The 22,027-nt window shown below is 35.0% G+C and overlaps 1 protein-coding gene across 3 annotated transcripts in view; it reads left to right on the top strand.

Moving 5' to 3' along the window:
* Positions 1–1,712: 1,712 nt before the first annotated feature.
* The window catches only part of LOC130805063 (uncharacterized), a 20,692-nt gene continuing 377 nt past the window's right edge, over positions 1,713–22,027 (top strand). Inside the window, exons 1-7 of one of the 3 annotated variants that reach the window (XM_057669676.1) lie at positions 1,715–2,162; positions 3,683–3,800; positions 9,447–9,519; positions 15,974–16,224; positions 17,585–17,701; positions 20,556–20,607; positions 21,681–22,027. The exon at positions 21,681–22,027 is cut by the window's right edge and continues 377 nt beyond it. In XM_057669676.1, the coding sequence (XP_057525659.1) occupies positions 3,705–3,800; positions 9,447–9,519; positions 15,974–16,224; positions 17,585–17,701; positions 20,556–20,607; positions 21,681–22,027 (936 nt within the window). In that variant the 5' untranslated portion in view covers positions 1,715–2,162; positions 3,683–3,704. Of the gene's footprint in view, positions 2,163–3,682; positions 3,801–9,446; positions 9,520–15,970; positions 16,225–17,584; positions 17,702–20,555; positions 20,608–21,680 lie in introns of all 3 variants that reach the window. The other 2 variants (XM_057669675.1, XM_057669677.1) reach the window with 2 other exon arrangements.

Raw genomic sequence — 22,027 nt, 5'->3', positions numbered from 1 at the left:
CTAAAAGGTAAATTAAAAGGACATCAATAATCTAAGACATAAATATGGCGTCTCCAACTGCTCCTATCACTAGTCAGGTCCACAGAGAAGTTTAACTCATGCAAGTCAACTCTTATTTGCTCATCCTAAGTTCTCGTGGGTCTTTCTCAACTCCTCTTACTTTTTACTATAATACTTTCTACCCTCCTCACAGGGACGTCGAAAGTAAGAAGATAAATTAACAAGGGAATAAGAAAATATAAGCAAAAACCTAAAATACATTCCTCTTCCCAACCATTAATTTCCCCATCCAACCCCTCCTATTTTCTACACAAAATCTTGTGGGAGACGATCTTTTTAAGAGACTATCTTTAATTGGAATGGTCCAAAAAGGAAAATATAGAGTAAGTTTTCCGGTAGGCATGAAGAATATTGTAAGTAGACATTTAGAATATTTAAGTACTAAGTACTTACTCGGTGGACATTAAATATATTGTAAGTAGGCATTAAAGATATTATAAATAGACGTTAAGGATATGGTAAGTAGGCTAGTAGACTAAGTTTCTCGGTAGACAATAAGAATATTGTAAATAGGCATTTTAAGTACTTTTTTAGTGGGCATTAAGTATATTGTAAGTAGGTATTCTGGTTTATGGATAATGTAAGTAGACATAAACAATACAATAAGTAAACATTAAAGTTTAATGGACTAGGCCTCTCTCAAAGAGACGGTCTCTCGAGACACTGGCGGATTGTATTTTTATATAGTATGTACCGTGGCTATCAGCTCCTTCTCATTAAATTGGCCTTATATATGCAAGGGCCTCCCTTATTGCATTAAAATTGCTCTAATACCACAACTAGCTAAATGCATTTGTTTCAATCACAAACTCCTTGACTTTGCCAAAGGGCATAATTAGAAACTCATAATGAACACATCATTCAAAGTGAAGCCCTCGAGTCCATTTTTGAGAAGATTCTTGCACGAATCTATAAGTTCTTCAACGAGACGAATTAGAAACTTTGATAGTCTTCTTGTTTAAGCTTTCATAATCTACACAGAGCCTCTATGTACTATCTTTTTTCCCAACCAAAATAATATGGTAGGCAAAGGGCCATTGTTGCTCTGAATAATGCCTCTATCTAACATGTCCTAAATAAACTACTCAATAATAGCCCTATGTTTGAGGGTATACATGTAAGGTCTCAAGTTTACACGTGTATAATCAGGAATTAGTGGAATCATGTGATCAAAAACTCCTCTCAATTTTGGTAACACATTAGGATCTGCAAACATCATTTGATATTTCTTCTGAAGTGATTGTAACTCAGGTAATTCATTAAATTCTTTCCAAATTTTTTGCTCGGTATAATGTAGATGTGCTGACACATCTCTAAAATGGTGAAGACACAGTTGACTTGTTGTTTCCAAAAGTTTGCAACTAGGCAAATGATCTGTCACTTGTAACTTGGTGGAATGTCCTTAATGATGACTTTTTTTTTACCTTTTTCAAGAACTGTATATATGATTTGACAAAATCCTACTAAATTTGCCCTAAAGTCCTTAACCATTATACTTTAAGGACCATATCACACCCCCTAAGAAATAAGTACTTCTATTTTAAACTATTTTGGATTCATCACTTATATAAAATTACTGCATTTTATACTAACATGTTATGTGATGCCCATATGTAACAGTGACTGCTTGGGGATTTTCTAGGCTAAGGACAAATCTAAAAAGTTGCGAGTGCTTTGAATCAAGATGGATATGAATCTTATTGTGTCCCCTACCGTTCCTATAATCCTCGTGGTAGGAAAGCTTCAATTCAAGTGCTTGTAAGTGCACTCACATATATTATGCTCGAAGTTTTTATAGGTAGTTGTTTCCTCCAACACCTCCCCTTCAGACACACCTTCATCCAATTCCACTGCCTACCAGCAACTCCTACTTTAATGATTTGAGCTCCTCTAAATGGATACTTATGATTTCTATTGAACTTTTGGCAACCTGATCGACATTCGAACCCTAACACCAATCCCAAATTCATCCAACCACCATCCGCCTGCACCACTACAGTACCTCGTTCGGCGGCCAACGACCCTCGAAACTTCCGCGACACAGCCAACAACCCACCAGTGGCATTTCTCATTCACCCTTTCTCCCCGTTTCAGAATCAAAGGTATTTTCAAAATTGTAATTTAATTTTGTAAATTGTAATTTTAAAAAGATCTTTGATTAATTCTTCTATATATTAACTTACTTTTATGCTTAATTCATTGTTCCATATGTAGTTCGCTGTATGCAAATTTCTTTCTCTTTCTTCTTGACTTATTCCTGTTTTCTGGTAATTAATAATTCGTTAATTATCTTTAGATCTGGATTCTTATGCTTAATTCCTTATATTTGGTTTACAATCTCTAATTTTGGATGAGCTACTTTTAATTTCTCAGAAAATTTCAAATTCTGATAGGGTTGAAGAATTCTATTTGTCGTAATGATTTCCTTGAATTTGTCATTCTCTGTTACTTTTTTCTGCCACCATAAACCTAATGGAAAACTTTCTAGCTAATGCTAACAATGAAATTTATGGGTATTAATGATCTTTGAAGATTTGCGTGTTACTGAATACTTAAAGATTTTTTACAGGGCATAAATAGAGAAACAAAAGCAGAATTGGTTAATTGCTTGGTATAAAACAACAATCGGTGACAGTTGAATTCAATTTAGTGAACTTGTGAATTGAGAAAATTGGTTTTGTAATGGGTTAATTTTTTAGATTACATATTTACACAAAGGACATTCAGATTATTGGTAACTTTTGAATGGAGGAAGAGGATTTTTGTGGGCAACGGCTAACTCCATATTGTTAGAATCAGGCCCTTGGCATTTTTGTTGTGGAACTGTAATTTTTTTTTACATTGAAGCTTGAATTTGTTGTGGTCAATTGAATCTAGCAGCTTTGTGATTCTAATTGGTTTTTGCTGTGTTAATAATTTGATTTGATTAATGTTCATGTGCAATGGAGTGCTAATTATGTGATTAATGTTCTTATCAGACTGATTTTACTGTGGGAGAATTAGGTTATTTTGAGGCCATTGAGTAAGAAGATTAATAGCCTTTTAGAATGTGGATTATGGAGTAGAATTGATATCAGAAAACAAATTACTGTTTTCATCATTCATAGGATTTCATCAGTTCTCCAATTCAAGTTTCATTTTTCACTCTTCACTTGATTTTTCTTGCACAATCATGTGTTAATAACTTAATATGTTTTCACCATTTAATTGAATTAGTCACCGATATAATTTTTTTGCTTACAAGCCTATCTTTTTTTTTTTCTTTTAACCCATTATGTTGATGGAAACATCTACAACTTGTGCTTGAATATCATTGAATTTTTGGATATGGTTGGGCCCTTTGACTAATTATGAGTTCTTTTACTTTGCAATCAACTCAATGATCTTTTGTTGTCACTTTATTGTGTAATTTTGACGGAGATATTGACGGAGGAAAATGAAGTACCTCATATTAGGTGCTATAGTTTCTTTTTGTTAATTTTAAAGTTTAAATTGAGTCTATGGTTTATTTTTCATAAATGTTGCCTTGATTTCATTCAATTGTAAATGAAAAAAGAAAAAATATAATGTGCAATTAAGAGTTAGTAGTATTACTTAGTGCGGATTGTATTCTTCCATGCAGGTATTCCTTTAGAATTCTAGCTATGAGAAAGTGTCAATCTCGATGTTTTCGGATTGGGCAGATGTTAGAGGCAAGGACTTTTGAAAAAGGTTTCCGTGGTGCATGGTTTCGATGCAAGGTATATATACAGTTTCCTCCATTGATTAGGTCTTATGGGATTTGTTTAAAATGTGATTTATTGATTTGTGTCTTTTATATGCAAACTGATCATGACGCTTGTGGTATCGACGATACTTTTTGAAATTTCCAACCTTAACTAACCTCTACTAAGATTTTTTTGCTTTTTATATTCGAAATTTTTTTTAGAAGTTTTGAAAAGAGAGGGTGCTAATTCAATTGTTGATAACTAGGTCTGAACCACCTAGGTTTGATTAAAAATATTTAAAGAAAAATAATAGGATAGATTATGGCACAAAGTCAGGTTACATTGCTTACTTAATTTGCTAATTTTTAATTGTATTTCTTTTATATTTCGATTTCTGCATCAACTTAATATATGTCAAATTGCCATTAATATTTGTCAACACATTTGGGTGCCCTAACATAGTAGAGAATAGAGACCAGATTAATAAATGAATCAACTAAATAATCTAATTCCTGTGACCTATAAAACACATTCTCCTCTTTATTCAACCTTTTGGCCCCATGGCTTTTGATAACTAGTTTCTTGAAATAATTATAAAAATTAATGAACTAAGATTTTAGTAATTAAATTGATAGTCTCTAAATGGGATTTATCAATAACTAAGGCATTTGTTACTTTAAAAAATATTGATTACAAGATACTTGTCGTTAAATTGTTTTTTTTGGCAAATAAAATTTTATTACTTACCAAGAAAAAGCCAAAACAAAGGCAATATACATCAAAACTGGGGGCACCTCGACAAAGCCCGACATGAAAACATTAGTACGAAAATCAAGCTCACCTTCTATGAAGAGTATCAAGATCTCACCCTTCATGTGCTACCAAGCCAAGAAGGGGAAGCCGAAAGGATATGAGAAAACAGACATGGCAACAAGCCTGTTAGAAAGAAAAAGAAACAGTAGAAGAAACAAAACAATAAAACTATGTATGTCTTTGTGCAATCCAAATAGCATCAGTAGCAGAATTTTGCTTCGAAGGAATAGTTGCTATTCATAATATGGTCTCCTCTTTGATGTTTCGAATGACAGAATCAACTCTTTGGAGGCGAAAATTCCAAATCACCTTATTTCTAGCACGCCAAATCGCATAGATCAGACTGTTACAATTGTCAAAACCACTATTTTCTTCATATGACATCTGCGTCTCGTGCTCAGATTTTGCAAACTTGGTGTTTGGATATGAATATCTAACCACATCATCACTCACTCCTTCCAAACATTTGGAACTAAAAGGGCAATTAAAGTAGATGTGGTTGATTGATCCTGGGGCAGTGATGCATATTGGGCAAAGATTCTCCTCAATACAGCCCATGGCCTTGAGCTTGCTTTTTGTTTCAAACGATCTTGTATAGCTAATCACCAAATGAAACGAGCTTTAGGTAAGGAAGCTCTATTCCAAATAGTGATAGCCCAAGGAACTCGAGGGTTCTACCCTAGCAATTCTTCATACACATTTTTAATAGAGTATGTGTTCTTTATCATCCATACTCTAAGAGTCTCCTTTACTGTACATAACTTCTTAAGTACCCAGCTGCCTATAGTGGGTGGATTGAAGCGCATCCAAGTCCCTCCCTTCATATAAATCTCATGCACCCACTTAACCCAAAGGGACTCACCATGCATATTAATTTTCCATGCTATTTTCTCAACAGCTGCAACATTCCATGATTCAAGGCATCTAACACCCAAGCCACCTTCCATCTTTGGTCTATACACCTGCTTCCAATTCACATTACCAGGACCAGAATCATGCTTACCAAACCACAAGTACTATCTACAAATATCATCAACTTGTTTTATGATTTTCTTTGGTAAAATAAACAATAGGCACTAATAACTTGTTACACTCATCAAAACAACATTTACCAACTGAAGTCTTGTAGCATATTAAAATGATCCAGCTTGCCACAAGCGGATTTTGGCTGTCATTTTGTTGACAATACCATCACAGTCAACTGTAGCTATCCTCTTTGAGGTAAGTGGAACACCTAGATACTTGAAAGTAGAGCTGTTCGTGGGCGGGTAGCGGACCGGGTAATGCCTAAAAAATCTGTCCGTGAGCTCAAATATTCAAAAGCCCGCCCGTATTTGCGGACCTAATTTTTTGTCGCTACCCGTCCATTTCTTTAGCGGGCGAGACCCGCGAGTAAGCGAGTATTACCAATACTATACAATAATTAGCAACAATACTATATTGTTTTTAAATTAACCTGTTTTCTTATCTTGATATTTAAGTTAGTAGCAAGAATACTATACAGTTATAACAACAGTATTATATGGAATATAGTATTACATGTCTTTGTGATTGTGTTATTAAGTTAGAAGCGCTAATTATGGAATAAAACCCTATGATATTAATATAAGCAGTATGTAGTAAGTGAGAAGGGAGAAGTCTGCTATTCACTAGTTGTACTCGGAATAAAACCCAAGGCTAAAAGCTGTTTAGGCTTTGGGAGTCGGTTGAGCTAGTGGGTAGATTAAAATTAGAATTGTTGTTTAATAATTAATATATTAAAATAAGCGGGCGAGCGGGTATATTCGCGGGTACTTTTTTGGTGCCGTTACACGCTTATTTAACTTGGCGGGCGGGTGTTACCTGTCCAAATTTTAATTTTTTTGAAAAACATTGTCCATGTCCGCCCATTTTTCGAGCCAGGTTGGTCGAGCCTGGCGGGTAGCCTGCCCATGAACAACTCTACTTGAAAGGTAATGAGCCTAAGGGGAAGATCACCTTCTTCGTGATTTCATTTTTCTGGTTAGCATTGAGTCAAGCCTGGTAGATGGCAGATTTGCCGGGGTTGGTTGTTAGCCCTGAGGTTGCAACAAACAGCTTGAGGCCTTTACAAAGCATTTTGAGGGACTTTTTTTTCCCTTTGCATAGTAACATAAGGTCATCTGCATAACAAAGATGGTTGAATTTATGTTTTTTGCATCTTGGATGAAACTTGAAATCCTTCCTTTCGCCCACCAGAATCAGAATCCTTTAAATATTTCGAACCTATCACAAATAACAAGGGGAGATGGGGTCTCCTTGCCTTACACCTCTGCTAGCTTGTATAGGCGTTAAGGGAGAACCATTAATCAATAATGAATATTAAGCTGAAGAAATGAAACTAAGCACAATTTTAATAAAATGGGAAGGAAAGTTCAGTGCACCCAACGTTTCCTTTATGAAGTCCCATTCCATTTTATCATAGCTGTCTTAAAATCAACCTTGCTCAAGCTACTAGGATCACAATTCTTCCACCCATAGTGTTTAATCATGTCATGGCATTGTAGGATGTTATGTTGAATGCTTCGACTAGCTACAAATGCCCCTTGGTTATGGCTAATATTATCACTCAATACTAAAGTTAATATGCTGCATAATAACTTGGTAGCACACTTGTATAGTATATGACAACACGAAATTGGGCGATAATGGCTAGGGCTACTAGGCATGGTGCAAAAACGCGGTCACGGTCGCGATTGCGGGCACAATCGCGGATCACGGGAACGGAAAAAATTCGGTTATCGCGGAACGGGTGGCGATTGTTTTATAGAATTATGTTTTTTAATTTGCTTTTAAACTAATTTTTTTAGTAATATATATTTCAATTTTTTTTGTGATTTATCTTAAAATACTACTTAAAATTTGTAATTACATTTAAAAAATATAATTACAATTAATACACATATACAATTAAAAAAAAAACTTCAATAATAATTAACACATAAAGTACTACAAAAGAGTGTATACTAACAATAAAAAGTAAAGATACAAAAACTTTAATACTTTAATTATTAAAATTTTTACACGTCCCCCACATCCCATTCTTAAATCACTTTACTTTACGCAGTACACAGTCTGTACACATCTTCTCTTTGACTTTTTATTCTCTCTTCACCTCTCTCTTAAATTATAATTACATCTATTCTCTGATTTCAAATTTACCCTTATCTCTCCTATTTCTCTTCTCTGTTTTCTATTCTACTACTCATTCATTTCTATTTTTCTGATTTGACTCATTCAAGCAGTAGTGTGTTACCTTGCGAGATTCAACTCATTTAAGCTTGGAGGTCGGATTGGCGTGGGATTCAAGCTTAGGGGTTGGGCAGGCTTTAATGGTGGACTTACAGTCATAGTCAATAAATCATGAAGGAAAACAAATCTTGCCCGCATTTTCAGCGAAATTCCGTTTCAACTCGCCCAAATCGGACGAAATCCGAGTCAACTCAGAGTTTTTTAATAGCCCGTTAAGAATCGCTTTATTTCGGAACAGTCGCTGGGAAAACTGTTACAACTCGCCCCAGTCGTGTTATAACGGTTGTGATTTGGCACCATGCTACTAGGGCAAGGCACTTTAGGAATGAGAGTAACTGATGTAATTTGCCAATCCTTGAGCATTTTACCACTTTAAAAGAAACTTTGGACTGCATTTACAACATCATCACCCACCATCGGCCAAGCAGCTTTATAAAAGCCACTACTAAAACCATCCAAACCCGAGCTTTTATCAACTGGGATGCTCCAAATAGCATCCCTAATCTCCTTAGCTGTAAATTGAAGAGAAAGCAAGTTTTTATGCTCATCTGATAATGAAGAGCCCATATTGATCACATGCATATTAACACGATCCCTGCATTGAACATTAGTACAAAAAAAATCTGTTTGCTTTAGTCATAGTTATAGATTTGAAAGTACTACCTCAAAAGTAGCTATAAGCGATAAAGTTATAAAACATTATTTCTTTTTTAAACTACAGACTTATGTCTTATGAAGCTAAGCACATGGTGTTTGATTGCTATGACCCTTGCATGTGGGGTTTAGACTTTTGCATCCCGACCCTTTTTGATTTTTGGCTTCAAATAAGGGCATTCATCCATTAACAGTCATTGAACAATGAAGTCAATTTTTGTAGTTTTTGGACGGGTAGAATTTGCAATAGCATTGGTATAAGCGAAAATTATCACAAGTCATGGTTTTGAGGGTTGAGGAAGAGGGAAGGAATAATGAAAGAACTAGAATGTATGAAGCTTAGTCTAGAGGGAGTGGGAAATGAGTAGAAGGCAAAGATTAGAAATAGGAAATGTTCTCTAGAGGGGCTATATTAGTTACTAAACAATAGCTATAGCCGTTTAATTTTTATCTTAGTTTTAAATGGCGTAAGGCAAGAAAGAGGCCTTTTTCTTTTTTTAAATTTAAATAAAATTATTTATTAAGGGTAATGCAGTAAATCAAGCAAAAGGTAAGTATTTTAGTACCTGAAACTTAAAAGAAATAAGAACTAGAAGGTAAACTACTGGAGGCTCTCTTGCTTTAGTACCGCTTTACGCCTTGAGTCTCAGAGGCATATTATTGGTCGCCTTGGCGCGCCTTACGCCGAGGCGTGCTTTCTAAAGCAAGCTTTTCCATATGAGCATTTTGCTTGTGTTGTCTCTCCAATCTTCATGTGGGGAATGATGTGATGAGCTTGACTGGTATGCCTATTTGCTTGGCTATTGTACTTATGGAACGTTGGTATAGACCCTTTTCATCTTTGCGTTGGACGACAATTGGACTGCCCATGTTTGTAGTTTTAAAAGAATTTGGTTTATATGCTGCTTTCCTTTAAGCTCTTTCCTTCTTTTGCATCTTTAGGTAAAAAAGGTTATCAGAAAGAAAGGTCGAGTTGCTGCATATAACGTACATTATTATGACTACATAGAGGAACGTAAGTGATCTCTCCTTGCCCTTGTTATGTGCATGGGCTCATGTTATTATCAATATTGTTAAAATACTTGTAAACAATTGCTATATATTTTTGCTTAATAGTGCAATGACTAAGTTTTTTTATTTGTCATAACTAAGATCATTTTTTGAAAATTTCTTTTGTTCTATCTTTAAATTCCGATTTCGGATGTGTTAATGCTTATTGCTATTTGAATCCAACTTTGGAACCTTGAATTTCTTGATTAGTTATGTTGTGGCCTCTAGAAGCCCTTTTACGATATTAAGATATCAACCATATCTTTATTTGTAACATTGTTGGTCTTGGCTAAAAGGGATCTTGTGGTAATTGGTAGGTAACACGACTTGCTAATATGCTTATTTTATTGGTATCTAGTTAAGAATTGAAATGTTCTGGAACATCATCATCATACCGAATATATCTCACTCATAGAAGTTATGCATATCTTTATATGAGAAGTTAAGAGATTGTGGCCCCAGCTCGAAACAAAAGACATAGGACATAGAAGACGCCGTAGGCAAGACAAATAGCAAGACAAGTCAACTAGACAAGTAGTAAAGCTAATAACATAGAAACCAAAGAAAAATAATTACCAATCATGATGAAGGCACATACAATAATCATGTTTAAGATAATTACTGATGGTCTAGTTTTATCCTTAGTTAAGCTCTTAGAGTGGTGCAATTCCGTTGTGTCGTTCCTAATTTGCTACACCCACATTTTCTTAGGCATACCACAACTTCTCTTTCCCTTAATCATGATGTCATTTACTCCACCATTCGTAGAGGTGCGTCAATCCTTTACAAATGTACACATCTTTGCTGAATTAGGATGCTTTACACTTTCTCTCAAAACATGGTTCTTAATGTATGGTGCAACTGGGTTGCACGCTGTCTAGATTCGTTATGGTTTGGGGTTGTGGTCAATGGTTGTCCTAGAGATTGGTTCAAATCTTTGATAGGTTTAAGACAAGGGGACTCTTTGAGTTGATGTCCTTGGAAAATTGACTGCTAAGGGGGTTGATAAAGGTTTGATAGAAGGGATAAGAGTCGAAAAGGAAGGAATAATGGGTAATCATTTGCATTATGTGGATGACACGATTAAACAATAAAAAATCCAGTTGAATAGGGATCAACAATGGGGGAGTTTGAGACGTATCGATCAAATGGCTACCATGCATAATTGTGGGGTGGCATCATTTCCTATTACACATTTGGACCTTTTAATTGGCATCAACCCTCGTCTTAAGGTTTTTGGGCCTCAGTGATAAAGAAAGTTTCAAGGAGATTGAATGAGTGGAAAAAGGCAATTTTCTCTTTTGGTGGGAGAATTTCAATTTTAAATCATGTTTGAGAAATATTCCTATCTAGTTGTTATCACTATATAAGTCCCTTGATTGTGCTATGTAGTTAAAAGTTTAAAAAGGATGATAAGTGAATTTTTTGGGAAGGAGTGGGAGGCTTAAGAAAGGATCATTTAACTGTTTCAAATAAATTTAAGCTTTCTATTGAGGTAGGGGGAATTGGGTGTAGGGGATTCGATGGCAAAAAATATGGTATTATTAGGGAAATGGTTGTTTAGATATGCACATAAATCGAACTTTGTGCCATTGGATTATTCAAAATAAATTTGGTTTTGCTACATCCTCCTTGGAAGTGAAAGCCTATCCAATGTCCAACATACACTTATCTCAGGCTTTGGAAGTTAATGTTACAGGTACTTCCTTCTTTTTTATCTTTTACTTTTTTAAAAGTCGGGAGGGGTAATGTCATCATATATTAGGAGGATATTTGGTTGGGGTCACATTCTTTGTAAAACCTTTTCCCTAGATTATATCATCTTTCATTAAAACATAACATGCTGATAATGTAATTTAACTCTTGGGTGGGGGATAGCAATCAGATTGCCTGGAATTGCCATTAGAATGGGATTTGCATAGAGTGGTTGAGCTATTAGACATAACACGCTGATAATGTAATTTAACTCTTGGGTGGGGGATAGCAATCAGATTGCCTGGGATTGCCATTAGAATGGGATTTGCATAGAGTGGTTGAGCTATTAGATATCCTTAAAACTTTTAGTCCATCTCTTGAATTTTCAAGAATTTGAATCTTCGATTCATCAAAATCCTTCTCTTGAGCTTCTTTTTATGCAAACCTGGTTTTCTATCCGTATAGATCTCCTTCTTTTCCTTTGTTGAACTAATTTGGAAAAGCTAAGGTCCCCAAAAAAATCAAGGCTTTTGTGTGGTTAGCCAAAGGGAAGTTGAAGGAGATGGAGACAGTTAAGCAGACCTTATAAGGCATTGAATCCTCATAGGTGTAGTTTATGTTGAGAGGACAGACAAGATAGTGATATTTTATTCATTCATTGCAAGATGGCTAGATAACTAAGATAAAGGTTGTTTTAAGATTAGGGGTGAAGAATGGGTTGCTACTTGCTACAAGAAGGATTGGTTTTCTTTTGATTAACCAATGTACGAAAGGGATAATGCTTTAGAAAAACGTGGGTGATTTATTCTTTTGCCATTTTATGGTCTATGTGGTTAGAGTGGAATAGGAGAATATGTAGTGATCAATTTCTACAAGTAGAGGTGGGAGTGAGAAGGAGGTCTTTTTGGTGTCACTTTGGGATAAGGGACATGGATTATTTCATCTTGATGATTTATGTAGAAATAATTAGAATGTCTATTGCTATCTTTATTTTCCTTTTGGGATTTGATGTAAAATTTACTAGAAGAGGCTTGGCCTTTACTAGGAATAATGGAACAATTTAAAGAAAGATGAGAGAAAGAACTTGCAAGGAATTCTCAACTTATACAAGTTAAGATATGAAGTTCTTTCGTAGCCACCTAGTATTTTTTAATCAAGGAATACCTAACAAGATTAAAGATTACTCAATTGTCAGGGAGCAATACTCAACGTTTAAAATTCAAGAATTACCTCACTCAATTTCAAATTAGAAAATATAATTTATCTTGCATAAGCAATTATATTTCATTCAAGCTTGATTTTTCCATTACAATGCATGCTCTTATATAGGAGGAGAAGAGCAAAAGAAAACACCAAGTAAAAGTGACCAAATAAATGGCATGACTAAGTACAACGCATCAAAATCAAAGTTACATGGAAGTTCACAAAAAGCATTAAAGCAAGTTCATGTTTGGAGAAGTATTTATCCTTTCTAGTGGACTTCAGATTCATTGTGTTGTCAAATTCATAGTCTTAGTTATAATATCCCCCCTTAGCAAGGATTCGTCCCCCTTGAATTCTAGATAAGATGGACCATTGTAACATAATTTGCCAATTAATTTGTTTTTTGAATTCGCAATTCGCTCGCATCGACATGGGCTAAAAGAATTAGTACAAGTGATGCAAACTTTGGCCATTGAAAGCCTTTGTTTATTGTTTGATCTTCATTAGTTGTAGCAAGTAAAATTTCGTTTTGATCTTGACCTTGACTTTTGACTAGCTCGCATCGACTTTAACCATTGACCAAGTCAATGTGTTGACTTTGACCATCTACCATAACATTTACATCTCTGTGCTTTCATATTATGCTCATATATCCTCTTGCTGACAAGACTCTATCCCATATGACAAGGTAGCTCAGACAAAAACATGTTAGAATTTACCTTTTATTCAGCTCCTATCACACAACTCTAATGATTGCACTTTATATATGCCATCCAACTTGAATATGATCCATTACATCTTCATGAGTCTCCCCGTTACTCTGAGTTATCGTTCCTAAATATTTAAGCTTGGTCGTTTGTGCAACATCTTCTCCAACAGTCACCTGAGGTTTTCTCACTTGTTCTTCCATGTATGTTGTCTCTATCTAATTAGATCTTCATTTTTATCGAAAGATGTGCATAAACCCCTAAGGTGTCAGGTACCACTGTCCACTTGATTTGGAGTTACCTAGTATATCTGCAATCAGATTCTTCCTTAGAACATAGTCTTTATGTCTTTCGTTCAGAATTTCGGTTAAAAGAAAAGACCGGATCAACAAGTAAGCAAACTACCTTGGTTTCCTTAAGATGTAGGATCTGTAGGTTATGTTGAATACGGTTCGGGATGTGGGACGGGAATGAGAATGCTACCTAAGGTGACTCCGGAATGATAGGTACGATTAACATATAAGATTTTAAATTATTTTATTATACTTTATTCTAAAATGATTTTAAAGTAAATACTAGCATAATTATGTAATAAAACAAATAGCTATTAAGTAAGTTGAAATGTTTTAAAAAAATAAAGTTCTGTTTCAAATCCAATAAAATATTAACATGCATTAATTATAAAATTTAAAAAGAAAGAATAAGTCAAATGAATAAAAGTAAAAAGAAGAGATTTGGGGCAGCTAATATTTTACTTTTGCTGTGATACAAATGATGTAAAATGAATAAAAAAGTAAAAAGAAGGCAAATAGACAACTGTCATACAAACCTTTCTTCTTCCCTTTGCTTTCTCTTTCCCAGCTCTATCTGAAAAATAGAGTTCTCCTTCTCATGCTTCTCTATTGTTCTGCAAATTTTCATGATCTTCTTCTCAAGCATTTTAATGGCAAGTGAATCTTCTTTTCCTTCTTTTTCTTTTTTCTTCTCTTCTTTTCTCTTTCCTTTTTCCCTTCTTATCCTTTTCTCAACTAATTTAACAATGGCGGCTGACGTTTATGGGCTCACTCTTTGACAATTTGGTACACATTCCAAGGCAAATTGGTGCATTGTCGTTTTGCGTTCTGGGTTGGACGTTCTCGATCGGGGAACAACCGTACGTTCCGCGTTCCAAGTAATTAGGTTGTAAGTGTCTATGTCCAACTTCCGTGCTTGGTGGAGAAGAGGCGAACAAAGGTACGCGGAATTTTCCTCTTTCGGTAAGCATCCAGTTTGAATTGAGTAGTTGATATTCTTTCTACTCAATTGAAACTTTAATCAAAAGTAAAATAGCATCGTAAGTTCACCCTTCAATTCTTTGGCCTCACACTGACTTCCTCACTAGTTTCGCTACAAGCACAAATTCGTCAACAAATAGTTTGCATGAAGGTACATATTCACGAATAAATTAGGCTAACTCATCAAGTATTATAGCAATTAAAAAGGGCTTAGAGTCTATCCTTGATGCAAACCCACTTCTACCGGAAAAAAACTCATTGACTGCGTGTTAGTTGTGACTCCATCATATATGTCTTGTATTGCTTTAATACGAGGCTATCATCTTAAGTTTTCTCCAATGAACACCATATGTAAACCTTTCTTTCTTTTTCTGTACTTCTCCATCAACCTCCCAGGACGTGAATTGTCACATATGATGGATCGTCTAACCATGAAGCCAAATATATTCTTTTTTATTATCGTTTTTTCCTCAATGTCTCTCTATCACTCTGTCCTACAGTCTCATCGTGTGGCATCGTGTGATATAGAAGTTCGATCCCTTTTTAATTCTTACTTAATTGAGTGTTGCCTTTTTTTTTTTAATATAATTGAATAAGTTTGCTTTCCCTCCATTACTCTGGCATCCTAGTTATCTTCATAATAATAATAACAAGGTTTGTCAACCACAAATGACCCTTTTGTCTAAATGATTCCATATCTCAATAGGAATATTATTCAGGCCTACCACTTTGGCTCTACCCATTTTCCTGAGAGCTTCTTTCACCTCTTCCATTGTTATCTCCTTGAAAAGTTCTTATACATAATTCTTATTAAGTTTTTGATGATGAAGGAATTCTTAGATACCACTGGTGTAAATTGTTGTTGGCTAAGCTAAAAGATGTGCCCATTTTTTTGTGAAACATTGCTACTTGGGAGCCGACTTCTTTTTAATAAGAAGCTATATAAATCTTTTCTTTGGTGTACTCCTTAGAAAATTGAAAGAATGTCAAACGTTTTCTTGCTTTGTCGGAGACACAGGAGTCTTGTGTCTAGAAAATGTGAGTCTCCTGGGGTCTTTTTTTTTTAATTTTTTTTTTCTGAATAGCAGCTAAGTGAGGTCCTTGATGAGAAATTAACTCTTTTATTTCCTTGATTATATTGCAAAGGTCTAATGTCAGCTCCTTCTTTCCCTAGTAGAAGAGTGTATGAAGTCTTTCATTTTGAATTTCCATGTGCACCTTGTCCGCTCGCCTACCATTTATAAATGATCTTTGCTATAGTTAGTTCTCACCTTTATCTGCTTCTGATGCTTATTCTAGTTATGATAATAACAAATATTTCTTAACATTTTTAATATGAATTGCAACCTTTATTTTAAAGGAGTCAGAAATGCCTTCTCTTTAGACTCAATTTCATGAAAGGGCTTGAAATATTTTGATCTAACATAGTTATCAGTTATTACTTTGTCATGAGCTTAATTTGGTAATTAATTTCTCTGTGTATCCTTATATTTGATTCTAGAAACACCTAAGTTAATTTCAATCTCTTTTGTCGCAGAAGAAGAAACGGTGACTCTTTACGCCTCACCCACAGAGAGTAGTAGTGGCCAGAAGGCAAAAAGAGAGCTCATGTTGCGCCCACACTTTCCGGGATATTTCCATGAAAGTGATTTGCCTGATTTAAGCACGATTTCAGAAGTCATAGTTGCAGTTGCTGATGTTTGGAGGGTTGGGGATTTGGTTGACTGGTTCTTTTCTGGATGTTTCTGGTCTGGAACAATAACTGACATTATAGATGATAAAAGGGCCAAGGTATTACTCCCTGCACATCTTTTAAAATATTTTCTCTCTACAAGTTTCATGGCTCAGATGGTTACATCATACCGATTTGATTATAATGGTTACACAATGGAATATCTGGTTTGGTCAAGTATCTAGGGTGGGCTTTTTAATATAATATTTTCTATATACATTAATTGGCGTTACAAATCTCCCTTGTTGCCAGTGTTTTGAACTTAAGAAGTATATGTTTGCTCAAAGTCACACCATCTTACTCGGATCTTTTATCATGTGCTTTTGACATCTTATTTGTTTGAAGCTTCCCCTCATACAGACTTTGTGTCTTAAGTGCTTCATTACTGTGTGTTCTCAATGCGTGGTAGTTTGTTGTGATCTCTTTAGGGCTGGATTGCTGATCTGTTTTCCGTTTACCTGATAATTACTTTATAGGGCTTATTTTTTTATTTTGATTTGTCCATTTGTTCTTTATTCCAATCTATTTTTCCACTCATTTCTTGATTTGAAATAGATTTTTGTCATCATTTCCAGTGTTCTGTTACGACTTATGACATTCATCGCTTGGAAAGCAGGTGTTTTTCTTACGGTTTGAGTAAAAATAATACTTTAAAGAAACAATTCCTGAGTTGTTTTTTTCCTGTTTTTCAGTTTTGGTTATCGCATCTCAATTGAAAAATAGCAATAATAGTGAATGATTGTGAACTATTCTCCCTAAACGGTTAAAACAGATGCAATGATCCTGGAGTTTGCGTTGGGGTTTGTAATATCAATGACCAAATTATATCTTTGGAGTTTGTGTGTTACTGAATGAGTAATATTTTTCCTTAGTACAGAGCAAGCTGCATGCATGGAGTGAAATACCTGCTCTACAGTTCTTTTCTCTGGTCCATTTTTTCTGCACTGCACTAAATTCCTGTAAAAGAGAACTTAAAGCTAGAATTTTTAAATTTCAAATGATGAATGGTAAGTCACAAATGCTTGTTGAATTGTGGTTATTTTCTCATTTTAAATTTAAAGAAGACAAATATACAAATCTGCTTTGATTTGTTTGTAGGCTGGGATTGTAGTCTGTCTAACTTTGAAAAGCGTCCTTGATGTAGGTCCACATTCTTTTCTTAGAATTTTCTTCTCAAAGAACAGTTTGTTGGCTCTTGACATTTAGATTTGATTATGGATTGACGCCTCTTGCAGAAATGCAGAATCTTGTGCCTTTTTATCCTTATTGACTTGCATTTCATGTTCATTATATTGTCAGGACTTCAATTAGTTCAGCAATTAGTGGTTTATGCTGTGTGAATTGTGATGTTGTTGTCTCATCATATTTTTCCTTTTACTAGTGTTATATACTTCTATTTAAGTTATTTCTCTCGCTTAGGTCAAGTTACTGGACCCACCCAGAGGCGAGGGATCTTCTTATGAGGTTGACTGCGAAAATCTTCGTCCATCATTGGAATGGTCTCCGAAATTTGGTTGGACGGTCCCTAAACCTGAGGTTAACTCTTCATACTATTTTATTTTTCTGTGGTATTATTGGTTAATCGACCCATAGTGCAAAAATCCAGTAACAACTTGCTGAGAGTCATGCGGTTATTGTAACGACAAATATCGGCCAAAAGCACAAGATGTTCATAAAAACAGCCAAGACCGAGTTTTTTACCCCTTTAAAACGCGAGAGGTTTTTAATTTTTTTTGATGAGTAAAATTTTATCAATGATCTTCAGTTGTACATTATATGGATGAGAAATCCCAAGAAAGTCTATCTATTTAGTTGCATTAGTACGTTCCATTCTCTTCTACATAGCTCGTTTTAAAAATAATATTGAAAGAGGTTGTTGGCCTTAGACCATAACTAGGCTAAAATTTTTTGCCTTATCCACAATAATGTCTAAGGACAAGAATCGATCGTCAAAAACTCGCCTATTTCTTTTCAACATGATAGACCATAGAATTGCATAACAACAACGCATCCATAACTTCTTGAGATCTCTATTGCCACCAAACCCATGAAAATTAGTGAATAAGAAATCCCTAATTCTTCTCGGAGCCATCCACTCTCCCCCTCCAATCTTAAATTACCTAGTCCAAAAATCCTTTGCAAAACTGCAATACATAAAAAATTATCACAATTTTCTTCATCCTTTAAACACATAATGCGTATATGTGCATTCAAAGACTTAGTAGGTCTCCTAGTCTGTAAATTTTCTATTGCATTAAGCTTCCCTAAGGCAACCAACCAAACACAGGCTCGAAGAAGAGGAAACGAGGCAGGAATATAATGATGCACAAGAAAAACCATTGGATGGATTAGGAACCAAATCCAAGTGTCTGAACTCGAAGAAGGGTAATATTAGCTTCGATTATTTTGAAAACCGTTACAACGCGGTCAATGTGATGCGACCTTAAATTTGTACTATGATTCAACCTATTTTTTTTGTAGGTTTTTCTTTAAACTGAACTTGAAGCTCACAAAACATGCTTTTTGTAGTTTTGGTCATTTCATCTACTTTAGGGTTCTTTCACTATCGCATTGCAACATGTAGATATTTTAATGTTCATTAGGCTTTCCATTGGTGGTATAATAAGTGTCAAAAAATAAATCTACACTTTGAAACTACGATTGATCATATTTCTTTTTATCGAAACTTGAAGAAGCTAATCAAGGATTTTGTCAATCCTGCTCATAGTATACTTAATCATATTGTACCAATGCTATGTAATTCTTAAATCCTAGCATAATTTGTGTCTTTTGGGTTGAACTAGGATTCTGATTTATGAGTTTAGATGATTTAACATCAATAAATTTTTTTTTCTAATCGTTCTAGATCAATACGTTTAGAACCCTTATTGGATTTCGCTAAGGATCTTTGGGCACTTATAATGAGATTTATGTACACTAATATTTTCAGGGTATTATGTGTTTTTTTAATCTTATATTCTTATATGTTCTCATGTATAAGAGGGAAAAGGATTATATAATTATAAAAGAATTAAAATACAATGTAAATTATAAAAAAAGTTAGTGTGAAGTTCTTTATCTATTCAAGGTTAGACGGGCTTTAGACTTTGAGTGAAGTGTCATGCACTGGGTTTAGCAGGTTTCTATGGGCTCTATTAACACTCAAGGCCCCACTAAGCTCTGTTGAGTGGTGGCTAGTGAAATGTTAGCCTCTAGTAAATAACCCTACTCTGTATTGGTGCAAAAATATGGTTTCGATCATGGTTGCGAAACGGATTTAAGGTCAATGCGGATTGACCTGCAGTAAGGTCAAAAACCTTTATGACATGGTCACAATATGGGATTTTGTCCTTTTTTTGCACTACGCGCTGGAAGTTTGACCCAATGTATTTGAAGCATGCACTTGGCGCAGTGTCTTTATCTTCCAATTTGATAGTGCCTCTACTTATGTCATTTAGTTGCCTATCCTGCAAAGGTTTAATCATTAGAAGCCTTCGTGGTTAATTTTGACATCCAACTAGTGTAAGCAATGATATAGTGATGTCCCTAAGGCCTAACCTACCCTACCTGGACTAATAGTAACATTTCACTTACCTCTTGTTGGAAATGCGAGTTAGTAATGCTTCTATCAGCTCTCTGCAATTCACTTTCCAAATTTTCCAAATTAACAAAAGCTGAGGCTTTGAGCTGATGGTTTCATATCCACTGAGTTGTATCTACCATATATTCAATACTTAATTCCTTGAACTTGTGCCTCTAGAACTTTTGGGATATGTTGTAACAAAGAAAAAGGGATGGAGTCTAAAAAACAAAAAGGGATGTAGAGTGAAGGCCATTCCTTCCATAATGAATCTTGAATCATTAGGCTGGATTCAAATGCAAAGCAACATGTGAAAAACATGTATGTTTTCTTTTAGAGACAAATTATAAGAAAGTAAAACTAATAAGACATTAATATGTTTTTGTAGTTGGGACTTTGGAAGGGTGGGGGAAAGGGAAGGCATCCACATGTCATATGCAGATATACATTGCAGTTCTGCTTTTAGTATGTAAGTGGATGTAATATCATACAATATATCTGGTGTCAAGCAAGGGCGCACTGAAATGACATTGGATAATTATTGACATTGGATATAGTGTAAATTTACTGTAGACGACTTCAAACACTAATCATTTGAGAGATAGGCTAAGTGACTGGGAAGGGTTTCGAGGTGGGAGGCGGAGTAGGCCTGCTGAATTATTGTTATGCAAGGGTGAGCTGTGATGTTATTGATGTAACTCACTTTGGAGTATAGAACTTTTCAACATTTTGTCATTAATTGGTTTACTTATCTTGCCTTGCATAAATATGTTTTCATTGCTTTAACCTCTTAGTTCACTATCTCTGCAGGAACGTCAGAGTGGACATATACATGCTCGTTTAATTCAGCCTTTGAAGCAAGGTATTATTTTGTAATCTTTTGCATCTTTCTTGGCGTGATCTAAGTTTCTTAAATCATAGAAAGAATTATATCATGTGGTGGTTAGTAGGAGTCGGTGATTTGTTTGGTGAGTCAATTGTCATGCTTATGAATCCTTGATGTTTTCTTTTCTTAATAGAACAGTGCCTGAGGCACATGAATGTAATTATAAATTATACTCCCTCCAATTCAGAGCAAATGTCCCATTTGGGATTTGCATAAATATTAAGGTAAAAATGATACCACAATAAAAAGGTGTTTACATCTACAAATTAGGAGGGGACCACAATAAAAAGGTTTTTACATGTACAAATTAAGGAGACTACCACAAAAAAGTGTCTTCATGTACAAATTAAGAAGGGGACCACTACAAAAAGGTGTCTACATTTGTCAAAAAATATTACGTAAAATAAAAATGAGACAATTGGGGTGAACTGACCTAAAAAGTAAATGAGACATTTGCTTTAAATTGGAGTGAATATCAAATATGGTGTTTTTGGATGTAACCGAAAGTTGGTGCGTTGTGATAGATCTTGTAATTACTCTCCAAGAGCTACATTTATTGGAGTTTAATTACTTTGTCAATATTTTCTAGTCCATCTTAGCGAATTTTTTTACCTGGCTTGATGAAACTTGTGATTACTTATGACTCAAGTTGATGTTAGATGATTTCTTCACAGGCCTTCCAGAATTGTATTTCATTGTTTCAATGAATGCCAGTGTTTCCTAATTGTCAACCAAAATTTTCTTTCTAAGTTCCTTTTTCTGCCCCTTATTTTTTTAAGTGACTAAAAAAGGGACACGGAAAATTTCTCCAATCTTGCAAGTTGGGAAAGTTTTGCCTTATTTTCCACTTACGATTTTAAAACATACCCCCTTCTAGTGTCTCAATCTCATGGGGATTGAGGGAGCGTAATTTTGGTTGCCATTTGAACACAGCAACCTCGCACTTTGAAAGCACCTTCCCTGTGTCAACTTGCACGCCTTCTATTTTCAATTGTTTGCGTAAATTGACTCTTTTATATCTCTTCTTTATTGGCTCATCTGTTCTGCAGCTCCAAATTTAAAATTATTGGTAAATGAGATGGATGAAGACCAAGAGAGCATTACAATCACCCCAAGGTCCTCATTGGAGTTCAGTCATTCAATCTCGTCTCATACTTCAGTTAGCTCACTGTCCCTGCTAAACACATCAGGACACTCCAAGAAATTGTTGCAGTATACCGAAAATATTTCTAAGAAAGGAATGCAGGATATTGGGGGTTCTGCCACTGGGAAGCCTAGTTGTTCAGACAATGTTTCTGGTACATATGTCCAAGATGTTCAAGCTGAAATTGCTGCAGCTCTTAGTGTTGAACAACAGAATCATGAAAACGGACCTGCAAAGAAAGTACAGTTGAAT

The sequence above is a fragment of the Amaranthus tricolor genome, chromosome 2, assembly GCF_026212465.1.
Source record: "Amaranthus tricolor cultivar Red isolate AtriRed21 chromosome 2, ASM2621246v1, whole genome shotgun sequence".
NCBI lineage: Eukaryota > Viridiplantae > Streptophyta > Magnoliopsida > Caryophyllales > Amaranthaceae > Amaranthus > Amaranthus tricolor.
Note: the sequence above shows the minus strand (reverse complement) of the source record. Positions and strands in the feature narration are given on the sequence as shown.